The following is an 18,833-nucleotide window of genomic DNA, read 5'->3' as shown; positions in this document are numbered from 1 at the left end:
TCTATATGTCAGAGATAAAATACGCAACTCTGATAATAAAGTTAAAACAGTTTGGACAATTATTAATGGTGAAATGGGCAAAAGCCGGACAAATAGTACCATAAAACTTGTAAATGCTGGCAGGGTCATTGACAAAAGTGCTGATGTTGCGCTTGCTTTTGAAGATTTCTTTAGTAGTGTTCCTGTTAGTATTACTAAAAAATTAAATTCATCAACAGTGCTTGCGGAGTCCTATTTGAGGGACCATGTTGCGGAGTGTAATGTATTATTTGAATTGCGACATGTGACTGCAGATGAAATTGTTAAAACTTTTAAAACATTAAACTTAAAAAAAACATGTGATCTCTGGGGAATGTCTGTGAATTTAGTAAATAATATTATAGAAAACATTGCCAACCATTTAGCGTTTATATTTAATCAATGTTGTGACTGTGGTATATTCCCTGATTTATTAAAGTTTAGTAAAGTTATTCCTTTATTCAAAAGCGGTGACCAAGAAGACTGTAATAACTATAGGCCTATTTCTATTCTACCAACTTTGAGCAAAGTCTTCGAGAAATTGATTTTAAACCAATTATGTAGTCATTTTGTTTCAAATGGTTTACTGCACGCCAAACAGTTTGGTTTTACAAGGGGGCGCTCTACCACTGATGCTGGAATAGCTCTTTTGTCACATATATATAAAGCATGGGAAAATTCAAAGAATGCTTTGGGGATATTCTGCGACCTTTCTAAGGCTTTCGACTGTGTAGAACATTCCACTCTATTACGGAAACTAAATTTTTATGGTATCAAAGGTTTATCTCAGGACCTCATAGCTTCATATCTTCAGAACAGGGTACAGACCGTTGTTGTTAATGGAGAGAAATCTTGCGGTGCGCCGATTAACATTGGTGTTCCGCAGGGATCTATCTTAGGACCGTTTTTGTTCTTAGTGTATATTAATGACCTACCTTTTTATTTGCAGGATATGTGTGAAATAGTACTGTTTGCAGATGATACCTCATTAATATTTAATGTGGATAGATATGACACAAATGTTGACGAAGTAAACTCTGCTCTTTTACGCATATCTAATTGGTTTAATGCTAATAATTTATTATTGAATGCAAAAAAAACAAATTGTGTAGAGTTTATCCTTCCAAATGTAAAAAAGGTCAAAAGGGATATCATTTTAAACGGGGAGGTATTATACCCTGTCGAGTCTACTGTTTTTCTTGGTTTGACACTAGATGAGAAGCTACAATGGGGGACCCATGTTGCCACCACCGCTGCTAAGCTTAGCTCAGCTGCATATGCAGTTCGAAGAATAAGGCATCTCACCGATGAAGATACGGCTAGATTGGTTTATTTTAGTTACTTTCATAGCATTATGTCCTATGGAATTCTACTATGGGGCAGGGCTGCAGATATAGAAACTATATTTATATTACAGAAAAGAGCCATACGCTCTATATATAATTTACGTGCTCGGGACTCACTCAGAGATCTCTTTAAGAATATTGGTATCCTCACTGTACCATCACAGTATATATTTAATAATGTTTTACATGTACACAAAAACGCGGACTTACACACAAAAGTAGGAGATAGACACTGTTATGGCACAAGGAATAGAAATAAAATTGAAATGCCATTTTATAGGTTAGCTAAAGTTAAAAATTCATTTATGGGCCAAGGTATACGTTTTTACAATAGAATTCCTCATAGTATTAAAGAGTTTAGTAGTGTTAAATTTAAAACTTATTTAAAAAATGTATTAGTTCAGAGAGCCTACTACAGCATTAAGGAATATATGGAAGATGAAAATCCATGGAGGGTTGTCGCGTAAGAATAACAGGACAGTTCTTTGGCATATTATGATAATATATAATATTATGTAGTTAGATGTAAGTAACATGTAATGTAAAATTATATTGTATATGGACATGACTTTAAAAGAGCAACTATGGAGTTTCTTGCCGGTTCTTCTCCATAGATACTGCTTTCCGAATCGGTGGTAAATTTAAAGAATGTAATGACGATTCAAAAGTGCTTCTGGAAGAAGTCTAATTGAATAAATAAATGTTTGAGTTTGAGTTTGAGTTTGAGTTTGAGTTTGAGTTTGGAATCGTCCGAAAAGTATGGCATGGCGATTTTCGTAAATGGCTGCACGACGATGGTTACCTGTGCAAAAGTTAGCTTGGTACAAATGGTTGAATAATTGTTTTTTTTTAATCAACACATTCGCGTCGGTATGGCGGGCTGTAAGTCATACCGGAAAAGTATGGCATGACACTACCGCCTACTTCTTTTTATGGGCTATCGGTAAATTCTAAAATTTTTGTGTTACAAATCGTTTGACTTTCGCTATTTTTCCGACGAGTTCGACTAACGCCCACGCGACTAACCCACCGGTACCAGCGTTCACACCATCATTTTTCTTTTTGTCATTGCGTACTAAGACCCCTGTAGAACCGCCATCCTGTTACAAATGACTCGAAATTTTGTGTCAGTATCTCCCGGTCTATTTCGGATTGAATTCAAAGACTATAAATAATAAAACTTCCCTAATGACGTCTGTTTGTTATACATACTATATTATTTTAGGTAAACTTGTACCTAATATCTTGCTTGGTTCTCGTCTAAAATAGTCATATTTCTATAAAGTTACATGCAAACAATTCCATCAATAATTAAAATAATTATGCATCAAAACAAGCCACCCACTCGACACGATAACAATTACGATAAACCTATAATACAATGGCCTAGATGGAGTGACGAGTTTTCTAGGAAAATGCGTGTTTTTACTGTGAACAGATATATTCCCACGGACCTTGCTTAGGTATTTTATGTATGCGAGAGTTAATACGCGAGACATCGCTTATATTATTACCTAGCTACTATAAACAGATCACACGTGTCGCATACAGCTAAGCGTTATTTATTTAAGAATCAAAGTTTATTTTGTCTCAGTTTATGTTTCCTGTAAAAGAGATGGTGATGAAAGTAATTAGTGCAAAAGTAAATTTTTTATTATTACAGAAATTTTAAACGTTGGCACGTTAAAGTTGTTGAAGTCAAATAATTTTCTAGGTCAAATAACACAGGAGTTTGTTATTGTTACAAAAATCATCGACACAAAAAATCAATTCAAATGTTCGTTTTTCATGTCGCCAAAATCCACAATAACAACTTTCTATTAAATGCACACCTACCTACCTATACGAATACATTTTAAAATTGTTATAAAACATTTGTCTATCTATTTCAGAAGTCACCTGAATGGTCCCGACACTATTGTAATGATATCCCCGGGTAAACCTGTCACCAATGTATACCAACAAAAGACGCACGTTAAACACTTTCAGTAGGTACTCCACTAGGCGATAATCCATAATTCACAAAGGCCGCTATTACGGCGTCCGCGTCACGGTGCCGCGACCAATTAGGCACGTTCACGTACACGTTCAGATCAGCTCAGGTGGACATAACGAGGCTAATGAACTGGAAGAGTGTACCGTTCCGTTTCCAGTAACGCTCGAGATATTTTCGAAGGATTTCGCAATAGACGCCTCGCTGTGAAGCGGTCTCTGTGACCTTTATCATGGGGTGAGCGGTCATTTTGCGCTATGGTATCGAGCGCCCTGATTAAAATGAACCGTGTCATGTGTAAAGGTAATGATTTTCTATAGAAACGATCTGTATTGATAACACGTTAATATTGTAAATGGTAATCGTTAGAAATGCTTTGATTCTGATAACTAGTTTGTAGTTATTTAGATATGGGTTTATACTATCCAGTATAATGCATATATTTGTTGATTATTTGATGAAACCAAGCATTTAATGTAAAATCGCCTCGTACCTGATAAAGACATACATAACTCAAATACTTCATTCTAATTCGCATGAGCACTACTGTTATAATATCGACTACCTTCTCTCAATACTCACAAGATAATTTCATCGTTTCGTAAATAAAGGAATGTGACCATTTATAGGAAAAGTGTATACCAAGTAACAATTTATAAGCTCAGCTCTAAGCTCTATACTCACTTCCACAATAATTATTGCCATGGTAATAACATCAAAATCCTGCGCATAGCTCTACCACGCTTCACCTCAGTTCAAAACAAAGGCCCCCGAGCAATATGTAAATATTACAAATAGCGTGAAGCAACACAAACACAAGTCGGGTTTCCCTATGGCTTGTAAAACAAACGCCCGATCTAGTATTACCATAATATTGACATAAAGGCGCGTGCGCAGCTCTACGGCAAATTTCAGCGTAATATCTTTAAATATGCCGTACACTGACTACTACATTTATAATGTGTATTGACGGAGAATCTTTACTTTTAAATATGTAAATAAGTAAGTGCAGGTCCACACTGCGAGCCTAGCGCGGTTGCGACGGCGGGCGCGAAATATCAAACGTATGAAACGCGCCTTTGCGTCCACATTGAAATGACTATGGCGGAAGCCTAGTGCGACGGTAATGAGCGAGCCAGCGCGCGTAGTTTTCAAACTCTCCTATCCGCGGGTTCTGGCCACACTACGGGCCTAGTCAGCAAGCGACACAATGCGCGGACGGCGGGGGTATCAAACCAGTTCGGTCTTCTCGCTCGACTTCTTATATTATATCCTTTATTGTTTTTCGTAAAATAGCGGTAAATACTTAATTGTTGAAGTGAAACTTCTTTATTTATAAGTGCGATTCAATCTAAAACACTTATATACACCACAGTAATTTTGTAGGGTATAATCTCAATTCTTCATATAAGATTCACCCGTTATTCCTCTGTTTTATTTATTTCGTGTACAACTTCTATAATGATCTCATCTCAAAATCGGACTGTCCAGTAAAAATAGCAAATCGTCCAAAGTTTGCAACACCCGAAAAACGTCGAACCGCTACTTGAGCTCGCGCGTCGGTGTGGCCACCACGAGCGCCCGCTCGTCGCGCCCGCCTAGGCCGCCGCCACCGCGCATTCAGTGTGGACGCACACTAATATATTTGCCTTGAGGCTTTTTTCTTTGCTATGCCAAATCGATATCGTGCCTCTTAACAACACGAGAAATAAGACATACATTATGAATATTTAAATTATAAATTAGGCAATTTAAGTATAATTTTTTCAACAAAAATGTTTTTTCTTTTTGTCAGAAACGTATGTAGTAAGCCAGCAAGCAAAAATATAGAAAACTTTAAAATAATATGCCACAAATGATACCGTGGGTATATGATATCTTTTTCATGCTTAATAAATACCTACTTCAAAAAACGTTAATCAAAGGCATTTTTGCGACATCCCCCGAACTATATCTTTACGACCAGCGCCCTTGGGCACCCCACTTCATGAATTACAATTATTACCAACTAATCACACGGCTCTGTGACGACTACGACGCGTGTCCGACCCGATAACAGCCGATTTAGTTATTTATTAGCGCAATTTACTTATTATTGTTTTGAACCCGACTGATCTCTGCGGGCATAAGTCATGTTATCGAGTGCCAATTGCTGACATCTTAATGCCTAGACGAGGCCGTGCAAAATAGACAAATCATAAACACGTAGTAATAACTAATAACCAAATAACCTATTATGGTTCGGCTTCAATAAAGCTTTATTTTTATTAGAGCATCTTGCTTTATTCTACGTTATTCAAAATCTATTACATGCAATTTGACTATATATCTGGCTATTTCAAATCGTTTATTAACGTTTCAAGATAGAAAAAAACATATTGTTGCTCCACAAAAAAATTCCAGTCGTGAGGATCGAACCCACACCCTCTGTCACAATATTCAGGGTCAATAACCACTGTGCTTACGGGTTGTTTGGCCATCGTTAAACTCGAAATATAAATATGCCACACTTCATATTATTATGTAATAACTTATAAGTTATTCGAAATAAAACAAAAAATTAACTCTCATGGCGTAACCTTGGTAATAATAATTAAGTCCATTAAAATAAACCAAGGTTTCCGTGATTACTCGGTCATTGTGTCGAACCTGTACCGACATTAGGCACGTTATATTACACCATACTGTTTCGGAGGAGGCGATAAAATTAACGGAGTAAGGTATAATAAGTAAAGGAATAACTAGCAGTCAATACAAAAAAAAGATAAGCTATAATTATTATACAGACATAATGTTATTAAAACATTATGTCTGTACCGATTATATGGAAATCACATAGATCAAAAAGGCGAATTTTTTTAAATGCCACAACTAAAATGATGAAAGTGGATATAGATTTTTATGGGAAGATTTCTCTTTTGCATAATAACAAAATGTAAGGTAATGAATAGTTCGTTAATAAAATAATTATTACTTAAATCTAGTGGGAAGACTAATTAAAATAACGTATAATTGTAATAACTCAGGCCCCGGAATCACAGATACAATAGAAAATCTATTGTGTCGTGGACCGATCGGGCCGTTCGGGGCTCAATGGGTTAAACAATTACGTTAATCGTAAGTACCTATATGCAATTAGATTTTGCCATCCTAAGCAGTTACATGTGAATTCTCACCCTCACCACCGCGACTGTCCTATTCTTTTACTGTTTCATTTTTATCCCTTATAAGAAAGCATAAATGAAATCGTCAGTTCTGAACGATTCCCCCAAATGCAATTTAAGGAGTATCAATTACAACCGGCACTTATTTCGCCAATATCCATCGAAATGTCGTTAAAAACAGCAATTGAAGAGCATAAAATTCCCCACAATATTCCCCGCTTACAAAACGAAGAATCTCGCAGAAATAAAAACCCGTCACGCATGATTATAATAATAACTGTCGGCCCACTATTACACGCAAAAAGTCCAAATAAATCATAATAAATTACATTTCATCTGCGGCACGTACAATCAGCCGTCACTAAAATCGACGCTCGCACCAAACATGGTGATGCAAATCGACTTTAATTTAGCGAAATATTTCGTCTTGCGTGCCGTCCTGCGCCAGGGCTGAGGAACCTGCGGTGCTAATTGCATTTTCATTTCACAGTATGGATACGCTTTAAATTATTAATATGCCATTTTAAAGTGGATGCTGTCTACTAAATACAAGATTTGAGCAATAATTTAGTATAAAATAAATGAAATGTATTCTAACACCAAACACAAACGGGAGGTATGGTATCAATGCTTTTAAAGCTTTTAAACTTTTGTATGCGGTTTAATTCGGCTTCTTCTATGTACTTTTAATTTTTAAATAACAAACACATTAAAAAGGTTGGCCACAACTTCCCGTACCTGAATTTCGCGGCTGCTATTACACCGCCAGCTGTTCGAGGGCTGTTATGTCACGCGTCACACATTCTAGTGCGTGCGTATATTCGCAATAGTTACGTAGCTGTAGGTACATACCCTATTTGCTGACATTAGGGTACAGAGATAAGGGGGCATGTTAACTCGTAAACAATGTTATTTCAAGCTAAATGCTCGTCGAATAAAGTTGAGTTGCTTTTGAGCCTTGCATTTTATTTGCCAAAGTTTCATGATTACTTAAAAGGTTTGTTGTTAAAGTTCTTGAGAAGATGAACTTTCACAACAGTTGGATTGTTACCATTACCTGTGTATAAACCTGAAGTTTCTTCAGATTTTAAAGTTTGTATATTTATATCTTGCAAAATTACGAATATAAGATCTCTTAAAGCATATTCCACGATACATAGCACTAGACAAAAAATGCAATTTTTCACATCGGCGTCAGTACGATTTACGCAATAATGGTACTTTTGATTATTAACATAATTTGCCGAAAGGTTAATGACCAAGTTGTCAATGTCCCCTTTCACATATTTATTACATTCGTATCATACATTTTGGTAATTAACTATTATACTGTATACATAATACACATGTGTTGTTTTGTAACTGTTATGACATTTACTTTAATAAAATATTGTGTAAGCTTATTATTATTGAGATAATATGTAAGTAATCAGCTATATCGGCATATAGCCGATAACTTTACACATCTACGTGTACATAATATGGAAGGAAATCGAAAGGAAAGCCACATACTCCTTGTAAACTACGGCAATGGTATTGAAACGTTTTTCAATGTCATGTACTGCAATATTTTAGCTATAGCTAGCTAGCTACTAGTAATTAATCTGTGCTATAGGTTAAATATTGTGGTTATAAATATTTTGGAAACGAACTAAACTAAATGTTTCCTTGTTTACGTCAACTTTAATCGCTCCCGACCGGTTGGCTAGATTATAGTAATTTGTTGGTAACATGGGACGTTAATTACTCAATAAATAATTAAAGAAGTATTGTTTTATTTTATGCGGCGCATTAAAAAAATGCGCGATGATTTTTATGTATTATTCAAGCTATCATTGCGAAAAAAATTATATTCAAGAAACGATGTAAGTATTTATTCTATGTATATCTACAAACAACGAAGCCCTTTAAGAATCCGATTCATCACGAAACATATCTAAAAAGAAAAGCATTATTACAGCTAAATAAATCATGGATTTAGCAACGTCAAGCTGTGAAAACAACGCAATAGGGCGAGGCCACAACACTGCGTTGCGGCGTCGCGTCGTAAAAATCTATCGTAATCTATCGTAAATATATAATCTATGTAAATCCATGTCTCACTAGAAACTGAAACGTTAGTTAGCGTCTTTTCGTTCGATGTCGTATCCGATGAAATTTTTGCGTTGCGACATCGCATCGCATTGCTGTGCGATGTTATTTTTGCGACGCGACGCCGCAACGGTAGTGTTGTGGCCTCGCCCTTAGGCGCCTTTCTATCGGAAGGGGAAGACAGGAAGCTTTCAACTGATTGGGTCACGGGGGAGGGGGGGAACTAACGGGGTGCCGCGTTCTCCTGTAGGGTTATTGCGTCTTAATATTGCATTTATTGTGGACAGTGATAGGCAAGAAATTACGTTAGTGGCAATGAGTTAATTCATACTGTATTTGATTTTGTATGAGAGTAACAGATGAATTTTGAATTGATAAAACGAATTGTAACGAAGCAGTAAAGAGAAGAAAAGAGTAAATAAAACATGAAATGTTATAAATCGTAAATAAGGACAGAATCAAATTATCATAATGAAAATAGAAATTAGCGATCTTATGGAAGTACTAAGAACTTTGTAATGAATCAAATAATGATTAAAGCATTGTAGAACCCTAGAAAACGTTAAATAATTTTTTTGTTGAACTTTTAAATAAAACATTACAATACAAGCAATCCTATAACCAATCAAATTCGACAACTTTTCACCATCTTATCCTAACAATACACTTACAAAATACCACTTAATTACAGCTCTCTAAATAAGAGGTCAACAATATTTTAAACATTACAAAATTTTAATTTTGATTGATATTCACAGTGTAGGTGTGATACTGTGTGTTTGTGTGGGCTGAACAATGTCTTGCATAAGGGCCTGTGACATTGCAAATATGACAGGCTTGTTACTGACTTATGAATGTGTATTGTGAAAAAGTTTAATGCATTATTGTTGGCTTCTAGAGGCGGCTGAGAGCCTACTCGCAATGATTTAATTTGACAGTTCCTGCATGTACCATCATAATATTTTATTCAGTCATGAAAAATTAATTCCAAAAATTTGAATATTTTTATAGATGTTAATATACAATTTGCTTAATTTTTTAATGCAAATTTGTAATGTTTGAAAAAGCTTTGCTGTACGCAATAAAGCAAAGAATAAAACTGTATATGATAACAAAGTATATTAATGACTAGGAATAAAGTAGAGAGCTACGGAAAGATTTAAAAAAATCTCTCCATAACAATTAAAAAGAAGGGATGGGTTAAATACATGATGTTAAATTTAATAAGGAATAAATTAAACAATAAATGCACTATCTATCTTAAATTTTACAGATTTTATGACCTCTATTCTCTCTGTTTTTGTGATATTAATTCACACACAGTTTGATAAAATTCAAATTACCCAAGTACATTAACTACTTTTCGAATAAGAAAATCAAACAGTGAAAGCAGAATTCCACATCACAAAGGAACAGAAGATTTCACGTTTTCTACTATATGTACTACGTGACCAAGCCAACTAGACCCTTTTCAACTGTGACGTCACCCGCCCATGTCTCGGGTACAGATAGCAAAAAATGTAACACTCGTAATAACACTGTTCGCTCTCCGCTATGAATAGTCTTATTTTTCCCCATTTCGAGGGCTATTCATAGGAATAACAACACAGTAAAACTTAAACAAATAACAACAAAAAACTTAACAGTCAATAACAATATTTAACGATTTCAATAAAAAGTACAGAAATAACTAGCGATGCGAAACATACGAATGCGTCGATGCTGCGAACCGTACTAAGGCGAACGCGGTACCTGAGGCGGTAAGCGGGCGGGGAGGCCGCATTCCACCCGAGCGTCTAGTTGGCTTGGTCGAATAATATGTTGAAATCTTTCTAATAGCCTTTTTCCTCTTATAAACTACATTAGAATCTTATCAATACTAATCAGCACTCAAGACAGACAATGCAATCATAATCAGTTACTATCACTGGAATGCTATTTCCTGTCCATGATAACATTAGGGATATAACCTTCACTGATAAGCCGCAAGGATGTATTATCAGGTTATTTACTTACAGTAATTGTTCGTTTGAGCTATTGTCACAGCGTACAGGAAGTTAAGGTGACTGTACTTTTATAACAGCTATAAAACAATTTTAAGGAAAAGTTTATCGGAGGTTCGCTGACAATGTTAAGAGCAATGACTTATAACACAGTTTTGCTAATAGTTAATGTGGAATTGAGTTTTCATTTTGTACTTTATGATATTCTTATATGTAGATAGAAAGTAGTACAATTGCTTTGCTAATATTTTAGTAAGCGAGTTTTAATCCGTAGCGATGAATCTATAAATATAAAAATGAAACTGGTTTCACAGCATCACGTGTGAATGGGTGGACCAATTTCAATAATTCTTTTTTTATTATATTCCTTGAAGTACGAGGATGGTTCTTATGTAGTGAAAACGTAAATATGTACCACGGGCGAAGCAGGGACCGCTAGTGATATATAATTATCAGTTTGTATTTTGTATTGATTGCTTCTTAGGTTATTTATATAACGTTAATTATAAAGTTCTAATCATACTATTATTATTATTGCAAATACAGTAGAACCTCTATAAGTCGAATACCAAGGGAGACGCCAAAAAATTCGAGTTATAGAGTTTTCAACTTATGGAGGATTTTGAACACCTGACACCAATCAAGCAAACACGTGTTTACGTGAGTCATAGATTTATTATCAAATACTCCTAAAATGTTTTCTAAGAAACAATAGTGTACTTACATTGTCGGCACGTTCTTAAAGTCGGTAATTTATTTTTGTTCAAACAATAAGGTGATAAATTCCTAATGATCAAGTTGTAAAGGTTGTAAAATAAAAAAAAACGTTGCTATGTTCGACATACAGAGGTCAAATTTAATTTTTCGAGTTATAGAGTGAAAATATGTACCAAAATGGCTTAGAGGGACTCGATGATTATTTCGACTAACAGAGGGTAGAGATTTCAAGTAATAGAGGTTTTGGTGTTTGAAGGGAAGGGAACAAAACATTTTTTCGAGATTTGGAGGTTTTTGACTTATCGAGGTTCGACTTAACGGGGTTCTACTGTAGCAAGTGATGGATCTCATTTGCACACTTAATTTTCTATGAATGTTAAATTATATGAAAAGTCAAATAATTTGATTTAGCACTGCTTGAAAAATGCAGATGAATAGTCAACAAAATAATTTATTAATATAAATAGTTACATCATTACTGATGCTTAGTCTATTAAACTACATGGGTTTAAGCCAATACTCACCGTTTGAACTCTTCAAATCACGATGGATAAGTGAAATCGGCGCATCGACGTGCAGGTAGGCCATTCCGCGGGCCACTTGTATGGCCCAATCTACCAGGATCCCTGGCCGAATCTTGCGCCCGGACAGTACCCTATTTAACGGGCCGCCCCGGGCGTACTCCATCACCAAACACAAATTTGGCTCTTCCAAACACACACCCTTTAACGACACTATATTATCATGCTGCAACATCCAAAACAGTTTCGCTTCCTGCAGAACACTCTCTTTTATCACTTCAATGTCCTCGTTAGCGTCCTGTCGCGCAGCCTTCACCGCCACCACCTCGTCGTTCCAATAACCGCGGTACACTTTCCCGAAACCACCCACTCCGATGACCTCCTCCAGCTTGAGCTCCGAGAACGAAACTCGCGGAGGATCCACATCTCCGATCACAGAGGTGACGGCTAACGGGTCCTCCTCTGTCACGTAGACCGCGGGAAAGATGCCAACACGGTCGCCGATTTTACCCGTCCACCAACCCTCGTCGCCGGATATGTTCGCATCTTTCGACAGGACCTCGACGATCTCGCCCCTACGCAGGGAGAGCTCGTCCTCTCCCTGCGCTATGTAGTCGTACACGGCGGTAAACAGAGCGAGTGGCGGACGGTTTTCTTCAGCCGCCATAGCCGCGCGGCCGGCCGCTGGCCGCGGCGGCATCACCCCGGCCGGACCATGGAGCTCCCCCTCGCTCAGGCGCCGCGACACCGCTGTGACCTCCGCCCACTAGAGCACATAACTACCACAATTCGCAACGTTTGGTTATGATCACCTTATTATTCCGCCATCTTTGTTTTCCACATCGATCATGGCGGTGTATGGAAGCGTTAATAACGGATACACTGGTTCGACAAATTGCGGCTTGCGATCGTTTTCGAAATAGAGATTATGTAGTAGCTTCGCTGCGATAATGTTAATTATTTCTCATTCATCTATCACGTTCTTCAATAGATGGACGAAATGACAACCTTACTACAGCGAAGTCAGTGACAAACTGTCATAATAATGTTACTTCATAAAAAAAATTAAAGCTGTTTGTATTGGTATTACGAAAAAATCTGATAAGAATTAATAAGTTCCAATATTTTTTTTAAACAATTACTTGAAAATTTTCTAGCAACTATTATCTTGAATTAATATTTTAAATATTTTACAAAAAAATTTCTTGTTCTGTTAATATACTCCACAGATATACTCTGTAACAAAGTGTGTGGTTGTTAATGTAGCTATATGATCATAGATGGCGTTAATATAATATTCAAACATTACAATTCCATTCGATTCCGTTTAATGTTTCATTATGCAGTTGATATATTATATATTATGTTATAAACTTATTAATTATCTTATATTTATATAGTATATTTAGTGTAATTATTTTTCATATATTTATTTCAAATATTTAAGTTTGTAGAAATTATATGCTTTAAAACGACCAATATCACTATTTCGTTTAATTGCATAAGAGGTCCCATGGTGTAATGGTGAGCACTCTGGACTTTGAATCCAGCGATCCGAGTTCAAATCTCGGTGGGACCTGCTTGGACTCTTTCTTTTTTGAACTCTTTTTTTTCTTACTAAATGTTTTATAAGTTACTATTTCATTAATAATTTTGACATACACAGAATTTTTTTTATAAATACATTTTATCGCTAACGTCAGTCGTATTGTGATTGTCTGTAGGGATGCTGGGTAGGGAGCTTTATTGATCGCGCGAAAATGGGATGGACGTATCCATTCGCGGCGACCACCCTGCCTGCGAGACGTGGGACCGCTTTTAAACCTCACAAGCACGCTTAAATCTTACAAAAAATAAATAATTTTATAAACCAAACCTGAGCTTTTAAGTCCCCGTCGCCAGAAACATTTATAAAGAGGACAAGTCCGAGTTTTCCACCCATAAACAGTGAAAAACAACCTTAAATCTCGCCCGTAACGAGTGAAAAATCAAATAAAATTTGACAATACGTTGCCCCCGCGTTATCTTACACTGAAAATAACTGCAAAAATATATAATACCGTTAATTGCGTGCTGTGTTAATTTTCCTCCATGCTATTCTGGTGTTTATTAATCGAGTTATAAGTGAAAACATTGAGACAATGGCCGAATTAGGACCGGGTTGACTTAATATACGAATTCAACATGTTAGTATCAAAATTAATAGCGTCCAAATGGTATGGTTTGAAATGGTGCTGGGAAAAACGTTGGTTCGGTTTAAAAAGAAATTGTGGTTATAAATAAATCGATAAACGTGTGATTTTTTATGTTATTTTTGTTTGGTGATTGTAAAAATAGCCAAGATGAATACTTTCAATGCGCCAACATCGCAAATAAACGCTATTGATAAAGTTACCACTGTGAAGTGCAAATCCGTGGATTTAGAAGGATATGTTATTATTGTGGTGCAGACCAAGGATAATAAAATAAAATTATATGGTAAGACGTTTCATTAATTAATTCTATCTATACTTTAATAACTAAGAAACAATAATAATACAATTATTTTATTGCATAGAGTACGAAAGATTCGTTGGTTAAATAAGAGGAAAGTCTGTTTTTATCCCACCCCATAACTTCATGAGGGGCCGATAACCTATATGCCCATAAAATATATAGGTAGGTATCTAGACTATATCAGAAATTTCAATCATCAGAAATTTTCGGTAACCGGTATAGGTATACCTACATTAATTATTTGTTTCTGTTTCCGTGCTGTTTTAATTAATGAGGCAAAGCACATTTTATTCATAGACCAAAATACATATTGAAGTGTTCTATTTACTTAGTTACTTTGATACCGCATTTAACGGAAAAATCACAATTAAATATTACCTATATATTACTTTTTTAAGTTTTAACTTTTAAATGCAATTTCAGGTAGAGTAGTTACGAAGGACGGATTTTTCGCTTTTTGTTAAATTATATTTTCTATCTGTATGGTTAGATACCTATATGAATAACCGTCACATTGTTTTGTCCTAAATTTTTATTGTAATAATGGTTTATTTTGTTTATTAGTAGATCCTATTTGTTTGAGTATCGTAGTCAGGCTAGGTAGCTGTGCGATTTCAAGAACCTTCGTTGGCTAGGGCATGTGTACAGGATGGAGCCTTCTCGATTGCCAAGACGCGTTATGCTGGGTGCAGTCACCGATGCAAAGAGAGACATCGGGAGACCCCTGCTCCGCTTCAAGGACTGTGCAAAACGTGACATGGCTTCTTTCAATATTGATTATAAAAACTGGGAGAAACTCGCTAATGATCGATCTGATTGGCGCAAACTTGTTTCCGAGGGCTGCAGATTCTGTGACGAAGCGTGGTTCAGAGTACTCGCAAGCAAAAGGATGAAACGTCACCAAGCCGAAAACGAACCTGTTCCAGCAAACTTCCCCTGTCCGACCTGCGGAAAAGTATGTCGATCTCGCATCGGATTGTTTGGACACCAAAAGCATTGCTCAGGCACAGCACCATAAACCGTCTGTAATAGACGTATAGGCCAATGATGATGATGATGATGATGAGTAGATCCTAATATTCCTAGATATCAGTCCTAGATATAAAAGAAGCCTATTTGCTTGTTCAGTGTATCCTTGCATCCAATTTTATCCAAATCCGATTATCTATTTTCGCATGAAAGAGTAACAAACAACCATTCTCACAATATCACGTATTTATAATTTTTAAGTAGCATAAGAAGCAGGAAAAATAATTGGTTATTACGTAGGTGCCAACAATTACCCATTCCCTGAAATTCACGCATTTATAATGGCGGCATCTATGTAGATATTAGGTAGGTACTGTAAATTGTAATGTGAAAAATGAAGTAATTTAATACTTGCCTGTATAGATCATGATATATTTCCAACAAAAAATATATAATATTAAACTCAAACATTTATTTATTCAATTAGAATTCTTCTAAAAACACTTATATTTTAACCATTTACCACCGATTCGGAAAGCAGTGCCTATGGAGAAGAACCAGAAAGAAACTCCATAGTTGCTCTTTTAAAATCATGTTAACATTAAAAGCTTCTTACTATCGTAAGTGTTAATATTTATTCATTTTCCCAGGATCACCATCAGCAGGTAACTTCGATAATCTGGAGTTGGCTGACGAAATCATGGACGTGAACGAAACCAGGCTTGAAGACATGTCTCGCACGGAAGTTTTGAGTCATATACATGAAGTGAGTATCGTCATTTAGAGATAGCACTGGTATAAATTTTTGTTAAAAATTCACAATCTGAATTTAACTTACGTTATCTGATAACATTGTATTTTTTAACTCTGACAGTTAGTTGGATAGTTCGAAAATCGCGATTGAGCAAAGACGGTAGTATATTTTTCCTGTTAAATTATTGAAGCCAACGTACTGTATACTACATACAGTCCATTCTCATTAAATCAATACTAATATTATAAAGCTGAAGAGTTTGTTTGTTTGAACGCGCTAATCTCGGGAACTACTGGTCCGATTTGAAAAATTCTTTCGGTGTTAGATAGCCCAGTTATTGAGGAAGGCTATAGCCTATATATCATCACGCTACGACCAACAGGAGCGGAGCCACGCGGGTGAAACCGCGCGGCACAGCTAGTCTTTTATACATATGTGTAGTATGTATGAGTAGCGCTAACTGTTTCAAAAATAAGTAGCTCCTGATAACAAATTTATTTAAAAACACAACTAATATTATTCTACCTACTTATTGCTTAAAATTACAATTTCGATTTAGCAACGAACGACAAATGAGAGCAAAATCGTATTAGAAAAATAAAAAATAGAGTTCTTTGACCAAAATAAAACGCATATTTTCAAACTTATAAATGTATGTACCGATGGAATATAATTTCTGAGCCAGGAGGTCTCTCGGGGTCGCGTTTCTACTTTCTGATCATCTTTATCGGTTAGTTGTATTATTGAAAAATTAAATAAAAAGAGAATATTATCTACATATTTCCTTATAGATGCAGTTTAGCTTTAGCAGCTTTTATAGCTTTTCCGTTTTCATGGGTGGCATACAAATAATTGAAAAATAAAGTCTACATAAAGAAACGTTAGAAATTATTATAAATATGAATGTTAATGTGAACTTGATGTTAGTTGTTACGACATTTACTACTGCATTTTTTGGACAGCTGCCAATAGTTATTACATCTTTAGAGGATAAATGCCTCTCTGGGGTAAATAGGCGATATAGACATCATGTTCTGTGATTGTATAATAATATTTGGTATTATATCATTTGTGTTGCGTTAATAGATAGCGGGAAATCGTGCCAAAGCCCAAGCGTGCTAACGATGTATTAGAGACTTATTTTCATGATTTTACATGAAACTAAATGTAGAGATGATAGAGACGCTTATCACAATAAGTAATTATGAATTTGAATTATGAGGATTGTTTAGATATAAGTCCAAACATTCCTTTGTTTAAGGGATCCGTCAAAACTAATTAAAAATATTATAAATTCTGTGGATTTTAAAATATTGTTATCAGTTTTTAAAATTATAAGTATTTCTTTTTGCGTATTTCAGGCATATTCACCATTTTTTAAAGTTCGATTAATTGAGGAAATATAAACATTTTTCAGTTGCATAATATGAAGTAATTGAAGCGCTTAGTTATATGTATTGATTTTGAATATTATTTATCGCTCTTTCCGTCTGATTTATTTCAGTACCTATAATACCTTTTCCGCTGTGTTGAGCTTTTTAATTATCAGTAACACATTTTCAATAATACAAATATCCTGTGAAAATTATATTTAAAATTTCCAGAAAGACCTTAACTCTATGATCTATCTGTAGCCTTATTTATGTCTATGTTATTTTCCACTTCCTTATGTTTTTCTCTCCGCAAATATTACCTCGATAGAATCTTCAATTATTGCTCTTTTGTAGAAAAAAAATAATTAGATAAGTAGTTCTAAGTAGGTTAACAAGTGTTATTTTTTTAGAAGTACATAATAGGTACTATTAAAAGTGTTTCAAGTTTTTTATATAGCAAAAGACATACCTAATATAAGCCTAAGCCTGTATTTTGAAGCAATTCTGTAGTCACCTAGGTCCTAGACAATCAAATCTAAACTGGTATTAAAATTACTTTAATAAAGAAACTCGACTCTACCTCGCGGATTGCACGCATTTTACGAAGCCTACTTTTTGGCCAAAACGTTATTAATTATTATATTATATATAGTTATACTCATGATTGTACAGAAGATTAATTAATTACTTAATTATTCTTTGGTATTAAATAAATAATTTTGTTTCAGTGCATATCGTCGTGTGTTATAAAACTGCGTGTGAAGAGACGAAGTGAGACGAAATTATGTAAGTGACTTTAATTCTTATGTTATTGAAGATATACCAAATAATTAAGGATAATTTCGTATTTTATTTAGTTTACTACCAGTATTTGTAAAGCATGAATCAGAGCAGATAATTATTACAAACGAAAGCTATATCTGTCTATTATTTCAATGAGTTGATTATTTACAATAATTTCATTTTATATACGTTATATTTTTTCTTTATTTAAAATTCTTCTTAAAAGTAATAAGAGAGTTTCCCATAGACAGACAAATGAAATAATTCATTTTTTTTAAACACCTCATGTTATAGTGCATCGTAAAGTGTGAATGTTTATTTCCACCAGAATAACTTCTAAACCTCATAATTCTACAAAATATTTATAGACAATCAATACTAAATTCAATAGAGGCAATATTTTCAGTGTGCACTTTTCGTAATCTGATTTTACTTTACTGTGAAATAGACTTTAAAGATTAAATGCATTTGCAACTACCTACTTAGGATAAAAAGGTAACATGTCCTGTGCATTTCCTCCTAACTCCTAGTTAATACAATTGTAGCACTTTTGTAATGTGATTACCTATGAGTAGAATGGCTTCCACTTGGATACAAACCTGTTT

General features: G+C 35.1%; 1 protein-coding gene and 1 non-coding gene across 2 annotated transcripts in view; one reads left to right on the top strand and one right to left on the bottom strand.

Moving 5' to 3' along the window:
- The window catches only part of slpr (mitogen-activated protein kinase kinase kinase slipper), a 58,910-nt gene extending 46,031 nt beyond the window's left edge, over nt 1–12,879 (bottom strand). Inside the window, exon 1 of the mRNA XM_090103663.1 lies at nt 11,857–12,879. Within this exon, the coding sequence (XP_089959789.1) occupies nt 11,857–12,553 (697 nt within the window). The 5' untranslated portion in view covers nt 12,554–12,879. The remainder of the gene's footprint in view (nt 1–11,856) is intronic.
- A 481-nt stretch (nt 12,880–13,360) lies between these two features.
- Nucleotides 13,361–13,432, top strand: TRNAQ-UUG (transfer RNA glutamine (anticodon UUG)). Its single transcript has one exon. It is a non-coding gene; the product is annotated as a tRNA-Gln (tRNA).
- Nucleotides 13,433–18,833: the final 5,401 nt, after the last annotated feature.

The sequence above is a fragment of the Colias eurytheme genome, chromosome 7 (genome assembly GCF_061535395.1).
Source record: "Colias eurytheme isolate Ceu_HAF_F1 chromosome 7, ilColEury1 Martin Lab GWU primary, whole genome shotgun sequence".
Classification (NCBI taxonomy): Eukaryota; Metazoa; Arthropoda; class Insecta; order Lepidoptera; family Pieridae; genus Colias; species Colias eurytheme.
The sequence above is the reverse complement of the archived record's forward strand: the minus strand, read 5'-3'. Positions and strand labels throughout refer to the sequence as shown.